Genomic DNA, 26,086 nt, shown 5'->3' on the forward strand with positions numbered 1-26,086 from the left:
TGTTTATGCAGAATATTAATAGCGTTGAGTAATGAATGATGCACAGTCTATCATATTGCTCAATAATACAGTGCTCCATTATTTTTTGCAATCATTTCTTGCCCATTGATTTTCTACTTAATATTTTATGGTTATTTGGCATTCAACTTGCTTCCTGACTGCTAAGTATCTTCATTGTGGCCACAAGGAAAACACTTCCTCAATTGGTCACTCTTTCTTTTCTGAGGTACAACTCCTGTTCCAGAAGTTGAGTACAAAAATAAAGGCTGGTGCTCTGGTGCTGTACTGTGGGAGTGTTCTTCTGTTAGAAATGTTGTCTTTCAACTGAGATGTTTAACCAAGATCCTCTCATGTGGACATATAATATCACTTTTCAGTTTTGCGAAGAAGAGTCAGGGAGTTATCCCTAGTAGTCTGGTCAATATTTATCCCTCAATCAACAATACAAAAATAGATCATAATGAATGCAAAATACTGTAGATGATGAAACCTTAAAACATAGAAAATGCTGGAGAAACCCATGACTGCCAGCATGTTTGGACAGAGAGAAAGGCAGTTAACATTTCAAGTCCATTATGACTCTTCTTCAGAGTTGTTCTGAAGACGTTACATCAGACCTGCAATGTTAATTCTGTTTCTCTCTCCACAGATGCTGCTAGACCTGCTAAGTTTTTCCATCATTCTCTCTGTTTGATATGAAAATAGATTATCTAATATTTATCACATGGCTATTTATATAAGCTTGCTATGTGTAAACTGGCTTGCCATTTCCCATATTGGAAAAGGTGACTGCACTTCAACATTACTTCAAGGGCCTAGACATATGCTATAATATAATTAAAGCAAAATACTCTGGATGCAACAGATATGAAACAAACAGCAGATCTGGCAGCATCTTGGGGAGAGAAGCAGAATCAATGTTTGAAATCTAGTGACTCTTCTTTGGCACTCCAAATTTGCTCATGTTCTCCAGTGCTTCTTGTTGCTATAGAAATATAAACCTCTCTTTCTTTTCACTATCATCTGATGTTTTGCTTTTCCTTGTAGATGCCTGGCTGATGCTTAGTATAACCTCCTGTTACCTTGGCTGAGATCAGATACATACTCAATTGAGAATGATGCATATTAATCCATGCAATGTCACTGACAGGCTACAGTATTTTGAGGATTGACACTCTGCCCATTATATGAATCATATGGCTTTTTCAAAAAAAACTTACATCTAATTTTTCATGATAAAGATTTCAGGTCAGTAGACTAGCAGATCATTATCATCAGTTCGAGGAGATGGAAGTGCAGGAAAGACACTGCGAATGAACCATTATTTCATCACAGGAAAGCACCATAAAAATTAGGTTTGATGCTTTGAGGATAACAACACAAATCAAAATCATCATTTAAAGGTGACAGTAACATTAATGTATCAGTAGGGTGGGCTAGCCTTAGTGTCAGGAAGTGTTGAAGTAATATGTATTCTATTAACAACCGTAAGTTGCATTCATCTAAGTGTGCAATTATTGATGTATGCCATAACTTACACCACTTAGAAGAGATAGTGGGACAGCACTCTCTGGCTATTATATTTCCTGTTATGATTGTTGTCAATTGGCCTTACCTTAACTTAAACTGATAGAGGATACATAAAAAAGCGTGAGCCTTTCCACTCAATCACTTGTATTTCTAAGCAGTGAGACAAGCAGCAGCTATTGCAACTTGACAATGCCACTTAATGCCATTAAGAATTTTTTATTGCTTTAAATTGTTTTAATCATTTAAATAATATAATACATAGAAGAACTAAGAGTAAGAAAATAAGGGAAAGAATACCAGGATTACATAGAAACAAAAGAATACTTACTAGACAAATTAGAACAAACCAGCACACACAATAATTGTCAAATATGTGTGCTGAACGAGTACAATAATTATTCTAAACAATATAAAGATCTACCTTAAACTCAGTCCAACAGACTCAATTCAACTTATTTTACTTTTTACTGTGGCTTTCACTCCAGTAGGTTTTTAAACATACTCAAATGCTTCAACCAACACAGAAAATACTGGAAAAACTCAGCAGGTCTGGCAGCATCTGTGGAAAGAGAAACAGCATTCATGTTTCAAGTCCAATGAATTTTCTGGAGAAGAAGAGTCAAAACGTTAACTCTTTCTCCCTCTACAAATGCTGCTAGATCCATTGAGATTTTCCAGAATTTTGTGTATTTGCTTGCGATTTACAGCATCTGCGTGATTTTGCTTTCATACTCTGGACCTGCTTGAGTAGGTCACAAGTCAGGGGGTATGCCGTAATCCTACCAATCAAATCTCCTCATCCAACTACAGACATCTCTAACAGTCACATGCCATGACTCACCAAATACTTGTAGATACTCCCTTGGCATCTATTCAGCCACTGTACTTCTCCCACTGTCTACAGAGCTACTAGGCCCTACCCAGTTCTCTCAAACGCTCTCTCTCTTTAAGCTTACAAAATTGAGTTCTTTGGTAAAACATGTTCAGTCTTCCTCTGCTCATAGACCTTTTTTTGAAAACCAAAAAATGTCTTTATTCAAAACAGAGCTCCACTCAAGGAATCATCTTCATTAAAAACCTCAGGGTTTCCTTGTTTACAGTAGTCCTTTGACTGGATCAAAACTTTTTGTACGTACACAATCACATACTGCCAGCATGTAGTCCTCAGGTTTGGGTAGTTTGCTGCCACCAATCTTCTTTTCTCTGTGCTGAATCTAGGGTCTGTTTAATTCTCAATGGTACAGCAGAGATCACTGTGAATCTAAACATGAGGCACTTGTCTGACATAATATGAGACGTTATTACATGGTAGCCACAGATACAGCTTTTGTTAATTTGCGAAGCGTAATTACAAAGGACTCGTGGGACCAGTACAGGAAACATCTGCTCTCTTCAGGCACTCATGCAGATCTGAAATGTCTCCACCCAAAGACAATACAACATCATCAGACTGGGTGGAGATCTATTAACATGAACATGATCTCATATAACATCTCTCCACAATCTTTTTTCTCTGTAGTTAATCACTGTACATCAATGTGTATAGATATATTATATTTACCACTATCCCAAGCCTTTAATTTGACAAGTGCAGGAAGTCTGAAGGTTTCACAACTTTCCAGAATGCACTCTGTTTAGACTTGGAAGAATGGTAGGTCTACCACTTCAGAATCTGGTCTACAATTCTCAATGTGTGGACCATTCTCCATTCGAGAATCTTTCAGCTCTTTGATATCTTTCATGGAGAGTCTTGTTCCTATTTGAACTAATTGCTGGCCCAATACCTTCTCAAGAGGACCTTTAATCTTCTGAATCCCCTTGGAAGAGGAACTCTTTCTTGCTAACTCAGGCACCTGCCAAATAACATAATTTGGAGGACTTATGAACTCACCAATGACTATCATGGAAGCTGGCTGTTCTGCTGTAACATTTACTTCCTTACATTATTCAAAATTGCTTTTTGATTTGAACTATTATTCTCTTTCATTTGAGTATCCTGGACCAGGTAATTCTGCTGTTTGTGTTGTGAATCTGTGAAAATTGGTCAGCTTCCATAGTGTTGTGTGTAGCCGCTCACCCTCAATTTATTGATCAAATTGGATGTCTTCACTCACCTTCTGTGAATGTTTGACTGATGAAGTAGATTTTTGTAAAAACACCCTTGGTTATGTCACTGGAAGATTGCTGCTGAATTCAGCACTAGCCTTGTCACTTACACTAACTGTTCTTATTTGGATGACAAATGATTAAACATTTCTCTGCTCCCATAGAGTGTGACTTCTTTCCTATTGACAGTATCAAATGATTCTCTTATGCCTACGTAGGGAATCTCACAAGATTCTTTCCTCTATTTGTTTCCATCGTTAGACTCAGAAGCTCAATGAACATTTCTGCTGATTGCACCTTGGCCAGTGCTCAACAATGGTTTATTTTTGAACAAGTTGTCCTTTTGACTCTAGCTGAATGTTTCCATTACTGCAAGGATGTTCAGTCAAGATGTATTTGTAAGCTCAAAAGTGATGAGCGGTGGACCAGAATGTAAATTTGCAACATTCATAGACTGTATTACTTGTAACAGACCTTTAACCTTCGGGGTTATTACATCTGACTCATGTGGTTTAAGCTTTGTAGGCTGTAACCCCAGTTTCTTCAACCATGGCAACTGATGTGACAGGATAGAGACAGTTGCTTCTGTATCAAGCTTAAAAATGACAAGACGTTTCTTGACATAAATAAGCTCTGTGAAAGTTGAGTTGTTTGAATTGTTACTTTTGTTCAAACCAATTTCTCTGAGGAATACCTCAGGCATCTTTTATCATGGAGACATATTATTCAATGCAGATACTTTTCTAATTAACTCCTTCAGAACTATTACCTTCTATAAAGCAGACTACACTTAATTTACCTTAAATTGAAAATGAAAGTCCACATTTTAATCCTGAATATAATCCACAATTTATAACAGGATCCATACTTTAATTCTAAAAGGGCCTAGCTTATTTATTTTACCAACAGAAACTTCCACAGACCCATAAATACACATTTTTCAAAAACCTAGTCATCCAATGACCAATAATTTACAAATAATTTGAAAAAACAGTTTCATTAAGATGACCCATTATAGAAATTAGCTTGTGTTGGAAATGTTAGGAGTTCCTGAACTACATACTGAATTTATCCAGAGGCAGTCATCGTTTATGATCCATCACACAGGGCATACATTTTCCAATGTATATGATATAAATCCTAAAGCCATTTATTAGTATTAAGAGATCATATTAACACTTTCTGACCTTTGCAAATTGCTGACTGTAGGAAGTTTTTTTTTGAGCTTTGATAATTATGTTCACGTCGAAACTTGTGCTCTTGACTATAATATCTTTAGTTGAATTAATAGGAGCTTTCAGATTTACTTGACATGTAAGGTGGATAAGAACTTAAAATAATTAGTCTCAGAATTTTCCTAGTTCAACTCAGATATCAATAGAGATGAATTCAGAAGAAAATAATTTTCAAGTAGCTACTCCCTATCATTCAACTAAACACTTTGTATTTTGGATTAGTGGTGCTGGAAGAGCACAGCAGTTCAGGCAGCATCCGAGGAGCAGCACTGAACTGCTGTGCTCTTCCAGCACCACTAATCCAAAATCTGGTTTCCAGCATCTGCAGTCATTGTTTTCACCTAAATACTTTGTATTCCTAGCAGTCCTTTCCAATGGAATTTATACATTTCAAATTCCATGAAAACAAAACAAATTTATTTTTCCTTTGTTGTGCATGGGCCCACAAAACTCCATATTCAGAGAAAATTCAATAACAAGCTCAGTTAAACTAATTCAATGTCCTTGCTCAGGCATAACAGAGTGATGTATTACAATATAAACAGCCTTCAACTGCAGCTTCAACAAAACAGTAAGAACTGGTATACAAACTTAGTCAGCAGTGATAGCAGTGGCCCTGTAATTGAGGTATTTTTATAGGCAGCTAACAAATGAAAGACCATTTTGAAAAAGAAAAAAATGTATCGAGTATGAGCCAATTCAGAAATAGTAGTCATTAGTTAATGGATACGTAAAGCAAAGGTTGTGACATGATATACTTTTCACATTAATAGATACTGGAGGATTGCCAATTATAATGTAGAGAAATGTAAATATGGAATTTTTTAGAGCTGCAAATATCAGCACAGCCCAACCTATTCAATTATTTGAATGAAGTAACAGAAGAATAAGTAAGAGGAAGGTCAGCCAATGTAATACAGTACATATGAAGATGCTGCACAAGATGCTTCATGACTAAGCTCAGGACTAGGAACCAGAATGTTTCTGGAGAAATCTATGAAACAGGCAGCAAAATATATGTGAAGTTGCTTGGAGTGATGGAAAATGTGAAAAGGTGTCCATTATAAATAAAGACAGCCAAAAACAGATCAAATAAAATAATTTAGGAGGAACTTCTTCACACAGACCAGTATGAATGTGAAACTCTCAGCCACATGGAGCAGTGATGGAAAAAGAGACAAGAAGGAAGTTTGATGGATTCATAACGGTGAAAGGAATGGAGAGATAAAAGGATAGGAACAGAAGAGACTATTAGGAATGGGAAAAATGTTGTGCGGATTATTAATAATAATATGGACGAATTGAATGTGTGCTTCTGCTGTTGATTCTATGATCCAGATTTCTGCCACCAGCCTTTTCATTGTGGTACTAAATGGCTGAAGTAACCTAGAGTCACAAGTCCTGCTGATAAACACAGCACTTCTGGCAGCATAGGAGAATGTAATGGAGTCAGGCTGGGTTTTGCACAGGCGCATTCTACAAAGACAAATGGCCACTGAAATTGGGTTTTGGTAATCCTACACATTAGACCACTAAGAGAAGGTCTGAATTTTGTAGATTCATTTGGATAGCTAGGACACACCTTTGGATAGGCACGGTGGTATGGCACTGCTTTGGTTTGGTCCCAGGATACCTTAGATGGTGGAGACAGCAGGATAGAGGGTGTTTGGGCTCCTAGGACCATCCGCTCCCTCTCATAGGACTGGCCACATCCTTCTTTATTTTTAATTTTATTTTCTTTATTTAATTTTTAAATCCCTTCTTTCTCTGGCTGCAGCGGTGGAGAGAGGTTGCAGGGAGCTATTGAGCGATAGATCCCGTCCATTCCTCATGGCCATGACAGTCGCGGCTTGAGCAACTGTTCCAGTGTCCATCAATTGGGATTTGTTCTTTTCCTCTGATGTTTGGCAGTGTCTGTACCAATGGCAGAGTGAATGATCTCTTAAGTAAAAAAATCTCTTGGTCCTTGGAACTTGATTTGGATGGTCGGTCATTTCTCAGAGGTCAGATGGGCCCCAGTCTTCAGGAGTTAAGACAGTCTCTGGGCTATAGTGATGGGTGGAGTATCGGTGGCAATGAGGCTGCCCTGGCAGAGGTGGCGGGGGCTGCTTCAGTGTTTTCTCCTCTTGGCTTAACAGCATGAAGGAATGGCTTGGTGGCTGCAGAGGACAGCAGCGTGGCGTAGCCACATGAAATCAAGAAGCCATGGGTGGAACAAAAACTGTAATATGTCCTAACTTCATATTTATTTCTCTGTTAATTGATGTAATTAGAATGGCACTGGATTATAGCAATTTATACTCACTTTATTGTATTTTCATAACTACGTGTAATAATATACTATACACAATGTAATATATACTAGATGGGTGCGGGGGTGTCAAGTACCCTTGGAATTAGAATATGCCTAAGGGATGCAAAAGCCCATCAAACTATTAAGCTATCAAAGAACTGTGAGAGCCATCAAATTTATCAAAATGCTCTGAGCTGAAGAATTGTCAATCTGTCCAAGAACTGGCAAGTGATTTAACTCTTCTAGATTTTGAATCTTATAATTCAAGTGTTATAACAGTCTATGGAGTTTTTGTTTGAAACAAAACCCATCAATGATTGATCCTTCTCTCTGTCTGGTGACATTGGCCCACTGGTTTCCATTACAGGATTTGTAAATCGTGACTGATTTTACTATGACCATTATCACAGCAGGGTGCCTGTTCAGTGGATGGTTTGATTGACTGCTCCAAATAGTTACAGAAATCAAATATTTGTTTTCATAAGAGATTAGTTGAAGGAGTTTTTTTTTCATTGAAACATTATTGTAAAACAGTGACGTCACCAAAAGGCACCATTTAATTCTGAGTCAATGTACCTCCTGACATTTTTACATGATAGATATTAGGTGAACAGGCAAGAACAGCAAAGGGTATTGGGCATGGGCATAAGTTGGCATGAAGAGTATATGGAGTTCTGAGGTGTGCACGGCATAATGTGGCATACTGAGTATGATGATAGGTACTGGTTTTTAGGAAGCCTGGTGGTTCATGGAAGTGGGCACAGTTCTAAAGGTAATGTGCATGGTGTGGGAGCTATGGATTGGTAGAGGGATCTAGGATGGAATTAAGGACCATGGATTGATGTGGATGAACACTGAAAGAGAGAGAGTGTGAGTGTGAGTATGAGTGTGTGTGTGTAAGGCTGGGGGACCTGTTCTGGTTTCATTTTTTTAAAAAATTGTCTTCCACAGCTTTGGTCCACAGAGGTAGGACATGCATCCACTGCCAGAAGCTTTTGCTTTTGTTCCAGGGCTGCCTGCCTGCCCACCTGCCTTCTAGGGAAGCCCACCACTCTGGGCTGAAAATTTTATCTCCTTGGCCAGATTTTCCCAGGTCACGTCTGCACAGTCAGGAAATGTATCATCTCCGTGTTCCCAAGCTAGGAGCAAGAACTATACAATTACATGCTCGTCAGTTAAGTGCGTACATTCCCAGAACAGAAAGAATAGAAAACATAGGAGCTCATTCTGACATTCCATTAAATCATGGCTGATTTGGTCTCAACACTTCCCTGAGTGCCAGCTCCCCCATAGCTGTTGATTTCCCTATCAATCAAAAATCTGTCTAACGCAACCTTGAATATATTCAATACCTCAGTTCCATTGCTCTCTTGTAGAAGGGAGCTCTAAAGACCTTTGAGAAAAGAACTTCCTTCTCATCTGAAGCATTTACTTCATGTTCAATTTCATTAATTAGGTAGCCAGGCCTGACTTGTGCATTTTAGTACATTATTGAATACAACTCCACCTAATGAATCTTTCCATAATTTTAAGACATTTCACATCTTGTCAGATCCAATATCACATTTTAGAATGGAGATAAGGAGAAACTTCTTCAGCCAGAGCGTGGTGAATCACATGGAATTCATTGCCAAAGAAGGCTGTGGAGGCCAGGGCATTGAGTATATTTAAGACTGTGATGGATAGGCTATTGAGTATCAAGGGAACCAAGGGTTACGGGGAGAAAGCAGGAGAACGGGGTTGAAAAATTTATCAACCATGATTGAATGGCAGAGCAGACTCGATGGGTTGAATGGCCTAATTTCTGCTCCTATGTCTTATGGTCTAATATTTCAGTTTGCAATTAGGTTTCCTGCAGCAGAAGAATTCCGTAAAATTCTAATAAAGAACACAATCCAATCAAACAACATAAAAGATCCTTTCAAACTCCATTTTAAGAGTTCAAGAACATCAATATGTTTCCATAACTTTTCACCTGGACTATTCCCAAAGTCCTTTGCACTATTAATTCTCAGGTTACAATTCAACTCTTATTTCACTAAGTAGTAGATTTATCATTTTAAATACCAAACTGAAAGATTACCTTCTAAGTAAATCCCACTTCCACAAATTTGTCAATGTAAAATAAAAATCGTGAAGTTCTTGCTCACAGTCTGATACTAATGAATCAATGCTGTCCATTAATCTCAATCAGCCTGTGTCGGCACTTACATTAGCAATCACCTCACAACATATTTACCTAGTCTGTTTTTATGATCCTTCATTCACCTACCCAATTTAAACTGTAATGTAGCTTCCCTTCGCTACAAGCCCTGGAAGTGAATTCCACAGGTTGACAACTGTCTGGAGTTCAATTTAAACAAACCTGCCCAACAAGGAAAGGATAGCATTTAGTCAACTGCCTCTCTTATTTTCCTCCTGCTTTTACTTTTCCTCAATGGTCAGTTCCCTGTCAGGCAGGTTAAATCAAATTTATCCATTTGACATAAAGCAGTTTATCTTGTTCTTTTTCCTATGTTAATTCCCACAGCATTTCAGAGGCCACAACATCTGTGGACAATCTGTTCTACACAGTTCTATCTTTCCATAATTTTAAAATCTTTTGTCAAGCTGTCTACATGATGCATTGTTCCGATGAACAACATCTCAACATTCCAAGACATTCTTTATATTTTGGAAAGACTATCTTTGTATTTTTCTTTGTTTTTGATTTTGGACTGAAACAGAAAAAAAAACTGTTTAAAATCAAGGACAGATGAAAGAATTGTTGCAATTTTTAAACCAAGTTACGAGAACTTATCAAAGGCTGTATTTACATTGCTGCTCTGTTCAAGCAGTGGGGAAGTTTGGAGATGGACCAGCACTGAGGGAGTATGCAAAGTGAGATTCAGCTAGCAACAAATTGATTATTGGTTTGCAGAACTTTGACCAATCATGGATGCCAAAGGTCACCAGCCTTGCGATAACTATCCAAATGGCTCTTGAGTATCTAAACAGCTTGTGGATGTCAAGAATACAGGGAGAAGACTTCAGACTTCCAGAAGGGAAGGTGGTGTTGCTGTCTCTCAGTTGTTAAAAATACCTAAAACTAAAGAAAGCCAGCTGTCTTTTTTTTCCCCACCAGTTGCTGTAAGTTTTTGCTTTTAACTAAAATGTAAGAAACGCTAGAATTCGTGAACCATTTTTTCTACACCCCTTGTGGAAAAAAAAGATATTGATGGAAACGAACAGAGAGTGAAGGACTTTGAAAGTCAAAGAAACAACCCAGTCCTTGGTTCTAGAACACACCATCCCTGCCCCACAATTGTGCCATTTGTCCCTTGGCTGGGACATTAATCTTTCTTGCTTCTACCCATAGAGTCCTATAAGAATTTTGTCATGACTTCAAGCACCCTCCTCTAAAGTTTCAAAATGTTTCCAATAATATGCAGCTCTGTACTGCACACTGTACATTCACTGAGATTTCATTACGATATTAGAAAAAGTGTGCTGTGTAATATGGATAGGGAATGGAATGTATTGACACACTGCTTGCACATTAAATCTGCTCCCTTGCCATCAAATCTGTTTTTTTGATTTCAACCATATCTCTGAGGTGCAGCCTACCCTCCTTGCCAGTTTCACTTTCACCTCTGACGTAACTATCACATTTCCTCTGGACCAATCTTTTGTTTCTTGTCTCTTTTAGGAGGCATCATCATTATCCATTTGTCAAAACTTCCTTCCACCTTATTGCAGACCTTTATATTTTCCTGGCTCCCTCTTTCCCTTGGCTTTCAACTTAAAAGCTCTGGATTTCCAAAAACATGTTGTTCTGATGAAAAATTGGTGAACCAAAACATAATTCTGTTAGTGTCTCAAGATTTTACCTGGCATGCTGACCAGTTCCAAACTTTTCTGTCTTTAATTTCTGTGATTGACTAAATTGATTCAAGTAATGAACTCGCACATAAGCTTTGTGAGATTTCAAATTTTATCAAATCCTTCCTAACTTGAATGCTGTCATTTCCAGTCTACAGCAGCTTTAAAACTGAAAAATATTCCAAAGCTGTAGAAAAGGACCCAAGCAAAAAGGAGGAGATTTAGAGGGATAATTAAAAGCTGCGTCAAAGTATTGGTTTGGGGAATTTTCATGAGGTAACTATACCTTATTAAAGCAAGTGAAAACAGAATGATCAGTGGGCTTAATCTTACATTTTTTTATGGCTAAGTGTCAGATTTGTTGTGTTTCTTGGGGGTATATTACCAAACTCATTGTATCTTACCAAATCCACCGCATTAATTACCTTCCCGTCCCTCAGCATCCCACTTACCTAATGCTATCCCCATCTTACAATGCGCCATTCATGTAACAACTTGCTACTGCCAGGATATCCCAGAACTGATTAACGTCTATAGAACTAGCACTATCTTTAAAAGGCTATTGTGTATTTGGAGAAACACAGAAGTTGCTGGAAAAGCTCAGCAGGTCTGACTGCATCTGTGCGGGGAAATCAGAATTAATGTTTCAGGTTCGGTGTCCCTACCTCAGAACAGCTCTGAGGAAGGGTCACCAGACCTGAAACCTTAACTAAATAAGTAAGTTCATGCCAACTCTAGTATTTTTGCAAAGAAATCTGGTCTTGAGGTGATAACTCACTTTACTACCAAGTCACAAGAATCCAAATGTGATATAACAGTCTGAATGACAATACGGATTAAAGTGGCATTAATTCAGGAAACCTGCAAATACAGGGGTAAGCACTAATTTATTAAGATGCTGCCTGGTATGAGAAAATACATAGGCAAACTTACAAAATTGGAGATAATACCAATTTAACAGAGAAGATAAATGGGCATTAGGATAGAAATGCTTAAAATTATGAAGGCTTTGGGCAGAGGAGATAAAGCACCATACATGCACCATAAAAAAACATTCTATCCAGATGCATCATGGTTTGATATGGCAACTACTCTTTCCAGGGCAGTAAGAAATTACAGAGTTGTGAACACAGCCCAGACCATCACACAAGCCAACATTCCATCCGTTGACTCAATCTATATTTCTCGCTGTCTTGGGAAGGCAGCCAACATAATCAAAGACCCTTTCCACCCTGGTTATAATCTCTTCCGTCAGGCAGAAGCCACAGAAGATTAAATAGATGTACCAACAGATTCAAGAAAGTTTCTTCCCCACTTTTATTACACTTCTGAAAGGACCTCTCAAATTCTAAATTTAATATTGAACTTGCTTTTTGTGCACCTTCTCTGCACCTGTAACACTGTTTTATTGCTCTATTCTGGTACCCTAATACACTCCGTATGTACGATCTGCCTGTATTGCATGCAGAACAAAAGTCTTCACTGTACCTCGGTACATGTGACAATAATAAATCAAATCAAAAGTAGTTTTCAGTGACAAGGGTCCAGATTGCAAAGTTACAAGATTGCTTCTAAAAGATTTACAATTGAGGACAAAAGGGATTTTTTTTCCCCAACTCAGAGGATAGTGAATGAGTGAAACCATGATCAAAGGTTAGTGATTGACGTAGAAAACATTTCATTATTTAAACACACAGATAGGTGCTTGAAGTAAGAAGGGATACAACAAAAGGGATATAGAGATATGGAAAGGGGAATAAGGGAATGTGAAGAGACTGATAAAACAGTATGGAAAGACGGATAAAGGGGCAGTGAAAGGATAATAAAGGGGTGTGGATAAAGGAAGGTGTGTCTTTGTCTGGAGAACAGGTTGGACCAATGGACATGCAGGCTCGGTGGTAAAATGACTAAGTCTACACCATCTTGCCAGGTTCACAAAAAGAACCTGAGAGAAAAGGTTGGTCAAATATGAACAATCTTTTGTACAGCAAGCCTGCTCATTTTCAGTTTGTATTCTGGGGTCACTGGTCTCTGTATGTGATCAGTATTGTAGCAGCCAGAAACTCTTGTCTGCCACTTACCAAATACAAAAGAAACTTTAGAAAACCAGTTGTTCATCTTATCAAGGTAACTGGTTCACCAACTGAGTTCAGAGCAACCCACTCATGATACGATTGCTCAATATATATGCTGCGCTTTCTAAATGCGAATACTGCCTCTGCCCAAGTTATTTTTCCTGCTTACTATATTTCTCACAGCATTGCAAATAGGATGTATTTAAAGAATGCACAGCCTGTTCCAAAAATATCCATCCATTTAGTTCTGGAGATAATGACTCATGGTGCTGTATTGTTGACACACTGCATTACCTTACTCACGTAAGATTGAAATTGACTAGCTAGTTCCTTTGAAACACACAGGAATTGAGCTTGATCCTGTCATTAATTGATGTTTGCACAAAATAATTTTCTGCAGTAATTGGGAACAGAAATTACTGTACCCCCTCTCCTAGCCTTAAATGTGTTGGAACAGTAGAGAAGAGTGGACTTTCTGGATTAGTTTGCACTCTCTTAGCATTAGCTAGGATCAAATAATATCCAGTTGCAACCTCGTAGGTCTATATGATCTAGTTTCTTAATGGACTCTGAACTCACCAATTAAGTTACCAGGAAAGCAGTTAAGTTGAGAATCAGACATCATCTCCAATCCATCACTGACCAGGTTTTGAAGTTATAAAGATGTTTTTGCCCAGTCATTGATCACATTTTACCTCATTTCATCAGTCAGAGATTCATCTTAACACTTCCATAGGATATCAATTGATCAGGTCACTTTAAATGAACATTTTAACCAGGCAATATTTATATTAGTAATTGCAGTGGAAAAAATGCAACAATGTGGGAAGGTATATCATTCACATTACAGTATTTTTATTCAATTTTAATCATTGGCCTGGATCTTATAGCACACAGTAGTTTTCTTTATTGATATCCTCAAAGGAAGTGAGCATGTCTGATTTGCATGGTCAAACAAGAGATTAATGTAGAACTAGAGAGCAGCAAAGAAACAGCAAACCAATACTTACTGTTAAGCGTTTTGAAGCATCCACCTCGATCATTCCCTTTAAGAGATTTTGACAGTCCGGCGGTATAAAATGTGGCATGTGAAACACTCCACGCTTTACCTTTTCCAATAACTGTCTCAGGTTATCATCATCAAATGGCAGTGCTCCCTATGAAAGCAGGTAAGTTCAGTATTTAACATTTTTATTTGACAAGAGAATAATGCTGGAGAAAAATGCTAAGAAAATAATGCTGGAAGTTCAATGAATACATTTTTTCTCTCTTTAAACATTTCTAGACTTTTGTTAGAACTAGCCATTAATTTAAGAAGTATAAAAATTTGTTTTATTAAGCGAGGAAATAATGCATTGTAGAACAATTATACTTTAGGTGATATTTCACAGTCGGATAAGGATTTCTGATTTTCTCAACTATCATCTGTTCATATTTATGTTCTAGCTGGTATGAAGCACCTCTCATTATCACAGGATGTCCTAAAGTGCTATACGACCAAGTATTTACCTTTAATATAGGAAACAGCAATCATGTCTGTGCAAAATAACTCCCACAAAGAGCAATGAGAGAATGATCAGATAGTCTGCTCTTAAGGAAGCAGGATAAGGAATAAAGACACCAGAACAGCTTTTGTGCTGTTCGTTGAATTTTTTGCAGGATTTTATGAGGAAAATGACATGGCCTTGCTTTAACAATTCATATGAAAAAGATCACACCTCTGACTGTATAGCTTGACACATGGATACCCTCAAAATTAGATGGAAGTGCCAGCTTAGATCAAGCACACAGGTCTCTGGGCTGGGACAAGAGGTGTTAATAATAGTAATTAACTTAGATGTACATACATTTGGATGCATCTGTCAGTGGTTACATGCTCAGAAATGTTTCTCACTTTAACAAGCAAAACAAGTGTTCCACAGTAATAACGCCCCAATCATTAAATTAATCTTATACGGCACTGTCTGTGGGAGTGAGCCTTGTCCACAGATTGATTCTTATTTGCATTCAACAGGAATGAGAAAATATAATGACAGGTTACCAAAAGTGACCAATTACTCTAACTTAATCGGCCTCATTCCTTCTTCAAAGTGTAGGTGGCAGTCGTACTGGGATAGAAGCAATGATTTAGACACAAATGACCAGGCTGTATCATAAAATAATGAAGCTTACATATAAAAGAGGAAAAAGTTAAAGTTAAAACACATCATTTTAGGTCTTAAAGAATCTTTACTGAATGTTCTCAATAAAGTTAAAATTAACTCTAACATATATTTGCATCACTTCTCACAATTAAAAAATAGGTGCCAGGGAGTCTCATTGCAAATAGACTCTTGCTACCTGGAAGGAAAACATAATTTGGCTTTAACAAGTGACATGTAAGCATTTGTGATGGCATCCAGAAAATATCTGTCAATTAATGTTGATATTTCTGAAGCTTTGGAAAAAACATTCATGAAAAAACTATAGTTTAAGTAGGAATTACTTTTGTTGTGCTGCTTTCATTTCTGTAACAACTTTTCAGTGAATAACTCAGATAACCAGAAAAGTGAATAAAATATAACATGACACTGGCAATGTTCTTTGAATGCAAGTGATCATTCCCATTGTTTACTTTAGGTCATGAGCCTAGGTCAAGGATACTAAATTAATTTAGGGCTGATTTTAACCCTGCCTGCCATGCAAAAATTGGACACATGGACAGTAAAATTGGTCTCTGTTACTTAGCCCCTCAGATTCCACTGCATTTCTGTAGTGTGAAATTTCAAGCAAGTGAATAGGACAACTTCCAAAAGATTGTAGGACTTCTTTAAATATTCAGATTGAGGGGTGATGACACAACTGGACTTGACTCAAATTTTAACATAAGGCACGCATAGGGATCCCACTGTGGCTTCCCCCATGAGGTCAATTAGGGAGAATCGGAGCAGAGGAGGTTTTGAAAGGTAGCTTATTTTTAGGTTCTCTGTAGAAGACTAGGTCCCTGATAGTCTTATTGTCATTAGAGCAGTTTAGACTGGAGCTGTGTGTCAGTACAATCCAGGTTCTGCAGAATCCATGGGAATTGCCCAGGAAATTGAAGGTCCCAATGGCAACTACCTTGCATCTGGAACCCTCTAAAAGAATTCAGTACAAACAAAATTCAAAAGGTGCTAGTGCAGTTAATAGTTACCCAGGAATAATAAAGTGATTAAAATCATTTTGGCAGGGTCACGGTTATCTTTTGTGACAGGGATATATTAAACTACTCAAATATTAGGACTTCAGCATTTCTCTGCATCACAATCATTCTTGTCTTCTCTGTTTTATCAGTATTTTCATTTTTTAAATGAGTTTTACATTCTCGTTCCTTTCATATTTCAAGCACATTAAATCACATACTTTTCCTCCAACATACATCAACAATGCACTATTCTATTAACTTGTTCTAATAACTAATATATCCCTTGGACCTCTTGCCCCAAACCTGAAATCTGTCTCCCCGAGTTCATGTGGATTAAATATGCCCAAGAGAATGTCAGTATTTCTTTGCAGTTTCTTTTCAAGTTTTATAATTAAATGACTAGTTTTACAGTTTGGCTTATCAATAGAGTTTCCAAGAGTGACACTAATTTTGTCCATCAGGAAGAGCACTCCTCTCCTCTTGTTTTTAGTTTAACCTTTGTAACATTTTCTGAATTTTTGTTTTAAATGGCCTTCAAAGAGTACTGGTTGCACCTCTCCAGGTCTTCCAAAACTTGGAACAACATGACTGCCTTCTCATTTGTGAACAAACTTCAACCAGGCTCTTAAAAATGATGTCAAGGTCCTAATTTGTGTATACAGGAAATTTTACATTTGCTCGACATCCAGATCATGTTCCAAAACTTGCTTCCCTCAAAAATAAGAACACCAATACTGTTTCCCCTTTGCACAATCTTCCCAAGAGACAACAGTGTAGTGTGACTGGGAGCAAAATGTAGCGCTGAACTTGACCGTTACTGGCTGGACTATTCTTGTGGAGGAGGTTAGTTACAGGTGTTCTTGAGCTCAGGTTGAATCCTTACATTCATTGTCAGGGAAGTCTACCAATGGTCCCAAATTGAGATGCCTCAATGCTGACAGAAGTAGGTGGTTCAGCTCTGTTGCCTAATGATTTCTCTACCATGCCAATTTCCATACTGCTCACTTCAAGCACAAACTATTGCAATTGGACCAGATCAAAAGTAATCCCATCAGCAATTGCAAATTGACTTGTTAATCATTGGGATTGCCTTTATTGGTGCTTTGGCCCTGAGCTCCCTTAGAAATTTACATTGTAGTATTTAATTTATTTTTATGTAAGTTACTTTTGCTTACTCCAATGCTAATAGATTCCTGGAAATAGTTCAATTGCAGTCAACTTTCCAATTAATTGGCAGACAATGCTCTGTTTGCTTGCAATCCATCAATCTTAAGAAAGTAAAATAATTTCAAAAAACCTTCATAAACATAAGCAAAAGTAACAGATTCCTGTATTAAAAAATAACCTACTAAGCTAAACAAGAGGATGGTCTGAAGAAATTTCAAGCCATTATGAATTCATGGAGTGATTATTTGGCCTGATCTATAAAAGTTTCTGGCTCAGTCCTAGCCTAGGCAGACAGAAAGTGGTGATGGACTGCATTTGAATAAATTATAATACATTAATTAAGCCATTGCTCATTTTCAAAATGAGTGAAGCTGGCCAGAAAGGTTCTCAGGAAAAACTGCTTGTAAGTCTAAGAAGTGGCATAGATTAAATTCTATGATCTTTCAGTTCTCTTGTCCTGTTCCTGCACCCTTTGTAAAGGAAAAAAATTTAAAATTCTTATAGCATACTTTTTCGTTTGCATTGGTCTTGCGTTCTAATTTAGTTACGACCAGGCCCTCAAAATCTTCGAGCTCCGAAGCTTATACAAAATTCCTTTCTTTCTACACTTGAATTCAGCCTCACTTAAACTTCAGTTCTGATCAAGCTCATCTCTAACTTTGCTCAAGACTGGTAGTATCCTGGCTTTTCATTTAGGTGACATAATAATAAAAATAACAATGCTTCAAAGCAAAGAAGAAATCGTCTCATCGAACAAACCAAAGTATAATATTGTATTTGAATTATATCTGTTCCTACTCAGAATTTAATATAACATTAGTCAAGGTAGGTTTTGTAAAGAAAGAATGTATTATTGTACATGGTTCTATTAGACTAAAGCTATATGTTTGTGGGGATACATTATCCACTGTCAAATAGTGACCCAACTTAATACTTTGAAACTTAAAGAAAATAGTCTTGAAAAATCAATTAATTGATCCTTGTATGCATTAGGTAGAAATTTAGATCAATTTTTCAAAATGAATGCAATTCCATAGGGTTCTTGTTTGTATGAAAAAATAATCACAAACTCCTTTGTACTTTGAAAGTAATTCTTCTGTGTTTAAGATGAAGCATCAAATATGTTTCAGTATGCAACAGAATTCATCCCCAGGCCATGATTAATGTTGGCTCTAAATAAAAGCTTTCTGATCAAAGGACAACTCTGTGTAATTAATGTCAAAAGCACAGAAGCAGAGATCAGGACCCGCATTAAATAATGATGCAAGAAAAATGGCTGTTTCAAAATGTCAAATGATGTGTTCTCATGGTGTATAATAAGTTTGATGTAATTAGTTTTGCCATGGATCCAAATGTGAATGGAAGCATCAACAAATGTTGTTTAATTTTAACAATAGCAATATTAGAAAAATGAAAATGTTTGTCACATGTTTCACTTCCTTGCAAGATGACAATCTCAGATTCAAAACAATTCATTAATTTATTTTTAGGCTTTTGAGAACCTCTGATTCAGAAAATGCAGCTTCTATTTCAAAGTGCAAAAATATTCCTGCAGCAATTTCAAAACTTTATCGATCATGGATAACTTGAACCTATTTGACAGTCATTGAATCTATAAAGAAGCCCAAATTCAAGGGAAGAAGGTGGAAGATGAACAGACAGATTAGATTTAACTGCATTTTATAAAGGTTAGTGGAAACAAGAAACTGATCTGCTAAGTTTGAAAAAAAATCAAAAGGGACTGGATAACCAACTTACAGAAAAAAGGATTGAGGGTCTTGAGAAATATTGTATGTGGTGCATATTTAACTTTGGAACAGGAACAATAATTTTTTTTCAGTGTAGTAGGTCCTAAAGAGATGTCAAATTTTTAAAAATTTCTCAAAGCAATGATTACTCAAACGCAATCTAAATATTGATACCAATCTTGATTTATTTGATATTTAATCATGATTAAACAAAACCAAATTCTAACAAATGTGTAAATAAGACTGGAGAGGATTACGTGGCTCTGTGACAAAGCAGATTATAATAACAGATACATTATGGACAATACAATTTAAAAAAGGAAAACAAGTATTCAAAATGTTATGAATTTTTGACAGGTTTTAATGTTCGTGGAATACAGAAGACATGAGAAACCACCTTTCAACATAAATAGCATCCACCTGCTCATGGTCAGAGTATAACTTGCAATGGCTTTCTTCCTGCTTTTGCACTATTCTCAAGGTGTCTCCTTGGCCCATCCCATTTCTCACATATACTGCCCCTTGGTGACATCTGATACCATCCAGATCTACCTCACCAGCACCTCTCCAACTCCTCCACTGTTACTAAACGATCAGACTGTTTGTCTGACAACCAGTACTGGATATAGCAGAAGTTCCCTCCAGTTGAATATTGAAAGAAACAAAGCCAATACTTTCGGCTTCCTCTTCAAATGCCATTCCACATCCAATCCTCTTCCTGAAAATTGCATGAGAATAAACTAGACTGTGGCAAGCCTTGGCTCATTGAAATCAGATGCCTTCTTTCATGCCTTTGTTATTTCCAGATATGACCATTGCGGAGTGCTCCTATTTGATCTTCCATATTTTAATTTCCATAGACTTAACATCATCCAAAGCTGCCTGTGTCCCAACTCATGACAACTCTCATTCGCCCATCATCTCTGTGCTCACTCAGCTATACTGCCTCCTGATTAAACAACAGCAGGATTTAAACATTTTCATCCTTGTTTTCAAACCGCGCCATGGTGTCACCTCTCTGTAATTGTAAACTCTTCCAGCTTATAAACTTCCAAGAAGTCTATGCTCATCTAATTCTGGCCCCTTGAACATCCCAGTTTTAATAGTTCAGTATTGGTGGATGTGCCATCAGGCACCTAGAAGTGAAGCTCTAGAATTGTTTTCTAACACCTTTCTGCCTCATAACTCTCAATAAAGACACCATTTGAAACCCAACTCAATGATGATCAAGCTTCTAGTTATTTGATCGGAAAAAAGTACATAAAGCAGCAAGATTAAATAATGCTAATGATTCTTGGTGTTGGTGGGCTGGTGGACAGTGGGTATTGCAAGCTTCTCTCATTTCAGGAATCAGTTGCTAGCTGACGAAAAATATAAAAATTTGTCCAAAACCTATCATACACTGCTGATATGTGAAACAAATAAAGAAAGGCACTTAAGTGCCTCAGTGTGAGGAAGTCCCACCCTTCAGAACTGCTGGCCAGTCTGATTCTTTAGAGCCCCCTGCAGTGTCAGAACTGTGAAGCAGGCGAGATAGTACTGCAAGCTAGCCCATGAACTACCGGATCCCACAGCAAGCTAAGTCCCTCAGACAGGGAGGGACTAAGCAACCCAGAGACAGTTAAGCGGTTTTGGAGTGAGGCAGAAAGAAACATAGGAGGCTTGAATCATCAATGAGGTGAGGGGGGGGGGGGGGGCATTGTGAAAAGGGCACCTCTCCAAATGTAATAGCCTCTTCCTTACCATCTTTATGAAAACAAGCTCCTCATTCCAGGCCATCTACCATTTTACAGTGCGGACAGCATGAAATCTGCGTGATAAAAAAGTTGGTTGCTCTTCATCTATCTATTGAAAAATGGACAGTGCCAATCACCAGCATATTATGGGCACTGCCTCTGGGCTGGTCTTGAAGGAAATGTAAGTGGGAAGGGTAGCGGGGGAAAATGTGCTTGTTGCTTTTAAAAGGTTGCCAATGCTATAAATGTTAAAAATATTTCCCCTCTATACTTAATCATGATTCATACACAGTTTCATTTAATAGTTTGCAACTTCCATTGGTTAATAGTTTATACCTGCAACATCAAAACAATTTGAGTATAAAAGCTAAATGGCAAAGTCGCCACAGTCTGACCAGACCACAGTGTTGCTCTTTGATTGGAGAGAAACAACTCATGGTGATTTAATCTGAGGGTCACCATGCCTCAGGCAAGGGGAGAGGTTGAGAAGGAAAATCCTTCCTGGACACCTCAGCAAGTACAAGAATTGAACTCATGCTGTTGGCATCACACTGCATCGCAAACCTGAAGTCCAGCCGACTGAGCTAACCAACCCCAAATTTGAGTATGTTGATAGGTTTGAAAAAAAGCCGTTTGAGATCATATTAAGTTTGGCATTCAAACAGTATGCCTCTGGAAATAATGAATGTGCTGATGAAGAAATACTTGTTTACCAGTCTGATAATATTATACTTGCTGAATAGCAAAGCAAATATTATCAAGGGAAACAGTGCAGATAATACAGAAAGCATGACAGACTAGTGCTTTAACTTATTAAGACAGACCTTCAATTGAGATAGGTGAAGCAGAATATTCTATAAAACACTTTTTCCTGGAAAATTGAATGTAAGGGATTTCACATACTAGAAAATTACTGATGAAAGCAAAAAGAAAAGGATGGGGCAAGTTTCTGGGTAGTCAAATCATGGATTCAGTTCATAGTGTCAAATCAAAGCTGCAAAATACAATTTGGTACTAAGTTTTAAAAGAAATGGATGGTCTGGACTTTACATTTAATAAACTAGAACCATCCTTGTTAGTGTATGAACAGTTGGACATGTTGGAGACATGTTCTGAAATCTAATAAAGAAATTCCTGCCAACAGTTGGCAGGAGATCCTAAATGATCATCATGAGTGCAATCAGCAATCACAGGCCATGACTTTCAGATCACTGTATGACCAGAGTTACTAGCTCATTTGATCTATATATTGGCAAAGTATTTAATGGTGAATTATCAATTTGCAACACAACATTGTGCTTCTTTTTTATCGTTTTCCTGTACCTTCTCAACCAGTAATATCTGTAATCATTTTCAGTAGACATTATAATGGTTCTATAATCGTTTCAAGTTTGTACATTGATAAACCTGTAATCATAGGTACAAATAAACATTAAGCACAACTTCTTTTGAAATTTACAGTTTAGATAGTTCACCTGAAATGTACAATATTACCTGACTGTCTTGCTGTCATGAAGCCAAATACACTTCTCAATGTCTGCACACATATAGATTATCTAATATGGAAGCAACTGTCAAATGAACCCTCTGGGTACTGAACTCACTGCTGCTTTGCAGCACAGCAGTGCATCTTCACAACGGAACAACTTTTACAGATGTACTGCATAAAATTACCATTAATTCTAATAGAAATGGACACAAATAGATTGAAATTGCATTAAGCAAAAAAACACAAAATACTAATCTTCTTGTAATAGGTCTCTGTACATCAAAAGCTCATTCAATATTTACCAGGCTGAAGGAAAACCTTAAATGACTTACCACCAAGAGTGCAAAAAGGATGACACCACAGCTCCAGACATCTGCTTTCCGACCATCATACTTTTCTCCCTGAATTGAAAACAGTTTTCAATTAGAAAAACATTATGTTCAAAACATGTTTACTGATTAAAATCATACTCCACTGCAGTGCTATCTTCAAATCATTTCATTTTCTGCACTGTCATCTCTTATATACACTGTCCTGTCCCACTGTGGGAAACATTGGACATCTTCCTTACGTGACAGAATCACTAAAAGAAAAGTTTTGTGGACGACTAATACAGGTGCACAATCCTTTATACGAAATTCCAAAATCCAAAAAAACTCCGAAATCCAAAGTTTTCTCCATGAAGGGGTTTTCTGCTAAACGAGGTTGTTTGGAATTCGAACAGGTTATCCAATTCCACACCCACTCGATCCATGTCACTCAGATATGATATGGTGGCGTGGCCCAGCGCTGGCAGGTGTCAATTATGTTTCAGCGCACGTACTAGTCATACGGGGTCTGCTGTTTGGTAAGATTTTTTTTATTTCACTGTGAAAATGCCATTTATTCTGAAATCTGAAAAATTCCGAAATCTGAAAAACAACTGGCTCCAAGGATTTCGGATAAAGAATTGTGCACCTGTAATGTTTTTGATGGAGTAAAATACTGCATTTGGAAGCCCATTCAGGTACTATATTTATTTGGCAGGATTTACACCAGTGCAGCTTAAGATAATTCTTCCTGGCAGTGAATATTTGTGAAACCTAACAAATTTTAAGATTGGGGTTGAGAAGTTTTGAAACTATAGACCGGTGAGCCTGACCTCAGTGGTGGGCAAGTTGTTGGAGGGAATCCTGAGGGACAGGATGTACATGTATTTGGAAAGGCAAGGACTGATTAGGAATAGTCAACATGGCCTTGTGCATGGGAAATCATGTCTCACCAACTTTATTGAGTTTTTTGATGAAGTAACAAAGAAGATTGATGAGGGCAGAGCAGTAGATGTGATCTATATGGACTTCAGTAAGGCGTTCAACAAGGTTCCCCATGGAAGACTGGTTAGCAAGGTTAGATCTCATAGAATACAGGGAGAACTAGCCGTTTGGATACAGAACAGGCTCAAAGGTAGAAGGTGGTGGTGGAGGGTCGTTTTTCAGACTGGAGGCCTGTGACCACTGGAGTGCCACAAGGATCGGTGCTGGGTCCTCTACTTTTTGTCATTTATATAAGTGATTTGGATGCAAGCATAAGAGGTACAGTTAGTAAGTTTGCAGATGACACCAAAATTGGAGGTGTAGTGGACAGCAAAGAGGGTTAACTCAGATTACAACAGGGTCTGGACCAGATGGGCCAATGGGCTGAGAAGTGACAGATGGAGTTTAATTCAGATAAATGCAAGGTGCTGCATTTTGGGACTTATACACTTAATGGTAAGGTCCTAGGGAGTGTTGCTGAGCAAAGAGACCTTGGAGTGCAGGTTGATAGCTCCTTGAAAGTGGAGTCGCAGTTGGTAAGATAGTGAAGAAGGCGTTTGATATGCTTTCCTTTATTGGTCAGAGTATGGAGTACAGGAGTTGGGAGGTCATGTTGCAGCTGTACAGGACATTGGTTAGGCCACTGTTGGAATAATGCGTGCAATGCTGGTCTCCTTCCTATCGGAAAGATGTTGTGAAACTTGAAAGGGTTCAGAAAAGATTTACAAGGATGTTGCCAGGGTTGGAGGATTTGAGCTATAGGGAGAGGCTGAACAGGCTGGGGCTATTTTCCCTGGAGTGTCGGAGGCTGAGGCATGACCTAATAGAGGTTTACAAAATTATGAGGGACATGGATAGGATAAATAGACAAAGTCTTTTCCCTGGGGTCGGGGAGTCCAGAACTAGAAGGCATAGGTTTAGGGTGAGAGGGGAAAGATATAAAAGAGACCTAAGGGGCAACTTTTTCACGCAGAGGGTGGTACGTGTATGGATTGAGCTGCCAGAGGATGTGGTGGAGACTGGTACAATTACAACATTTAAGAGGCATTTGGATGGGTATATGAATAGGAAGGGTTTGGAGGGATATGTGCCGGGTGCTGGCAGGTGGGACTAGATTGGGTTGCGATATCTGGTCAGCATGGACAGGTTGGACTGAAGGGTCTGTCTCTATGCTGTGAGTCATAGAGTCAATCTCAACTGTTATGGAGAAAAGATAGAGAGAATAAAGGTACAGATCAACTGTAATCTAATATAATGGTTTTCCAGATTCTCTCAGCTGCAGATTCCACTTCTGCTATGTTACAATGTGATGGCAGTTTCTGATTCCTATGTGTCTTTTAAAGCCATGCTGATATCTTAAACAGGACAACCATTAAAGATAGCAACGTCAATTACTTGCAATGGCACAGCTCACCTGGTGAAAATATTCAATTATTGGCAAAACATAGCTCACTTTAATTCTGTCCAAATTGGACACTATAGCCAATTAGTTGTGATAATGGATTAGCAGCCTAGTGATTGTCAATTCACGATGTCAGCATGGCAAATTATGAAATTCATTAAAGCTGGTAATTTGTTGACTGCCACCAGAAGGACAGCCTTAATAGTTACCTAATTGTCATCAAAAACTAAACCAATACCATTCAGGGAAATGAACCCAGCCCACATGGGACTCCAGTTTCCCATGACTTGGAGAAACTAGGAATAGACGATAAATATTGCATCTCCTGTGTCTTAGGCCAAGTTGCTCTTTAAAGGGGCTCACAGAGCTGGAATGCCTCACCACCCACAGCTTTCCATTCCTTCAAAGATACGCATGCTTTCTGAAGTCTGGCATCAGAACAGTCTTTACCATTCACCATTTCTTGTTTTATATTATTCTTTGGCTATTCTTTTCAATCGACTACTACATTCGGACTTGAAGTTTCAGTCATTGTTTTGACTGTAGCTACAAAGCCAATGTGATGTGAATAAGTTACATTTAATTGTTATACCTTTTTATACATCTTATAAAATCCAAAGACAATGAGAAAAGTAAACATTTAAAATCTTGATTTCTCAGCAAACTGAAACATGCAGTTTTTTCTATGCAAAAGATTTCACACAACAAAAAAAAACTACCCTTGTTTCTTTGTCATATTGAGATTATTAGTTGTGTGCATGATGCTGAGAATCAACTGTTAATTAATGACCATCCCATCAACTGAATTAGGAGTATCCCTGTGAAACATTATAAAATACTTCTTTGTGAAATTCAAGGCAAGGTGAAGTTTTCCACAAACTCATAAAAAATATGTACCTTTGATACTGAGATACTTCATGCACTTTTATAGCTCAATGGTATTATACAGTATTAGCACATTACTATTCTACAGTTTTACATAATGATTA

General features: G+C 37.8%; 1 protein-coding gene across 4 annotated transcripts in view; it reads right to left on the reverse strand.

Moving 5' to 3' along the window:
• Window positions 1-26,086, reverse strand: part of brsk2b (BR serine/threonine kinase 2b) — a 953,061-nt gene that overhangs the window by 113,867 nt on the left and 813,108 nt on the right. For all 4 annotated transcript variants that reach the window (XM_072592238.1, XM_072592239.1, XM_072592240.1 and 1 more), the window contains exons 7-8: window positions 22,736-22,804; window positions 14,111-14,257 (exon numbers count right to left, since the gene is read on the reverse strand). In XM_072592238.1, the coding sequence (XP_072448339.1) occupies window positions 14,111-14,257; window positions 22,736-22,804 (216 nt within the window). The remainder of the gene's footprint in view (window positions 1-14,110; window positions 14,258-22,735; window positions 22,805-26,086) is intronic.

This window comes from Chiloscyllium punctatum, chromosome 22 (assembly GCF_047496795.1).
Source record: "Chiloscyllium punctatum isolate Juve2018m chromosome 22, sChiPun1.3, whole genome shotgun sequence".
In the NCBI taxonomy this organism is placed as follows: Eukaryota; Metazoa; Chordata; class Chondrichthyes; order Orectolobiformes; family Hemiscylliidae; genus Chiloscyllium; species Chiloscyllium punctatum.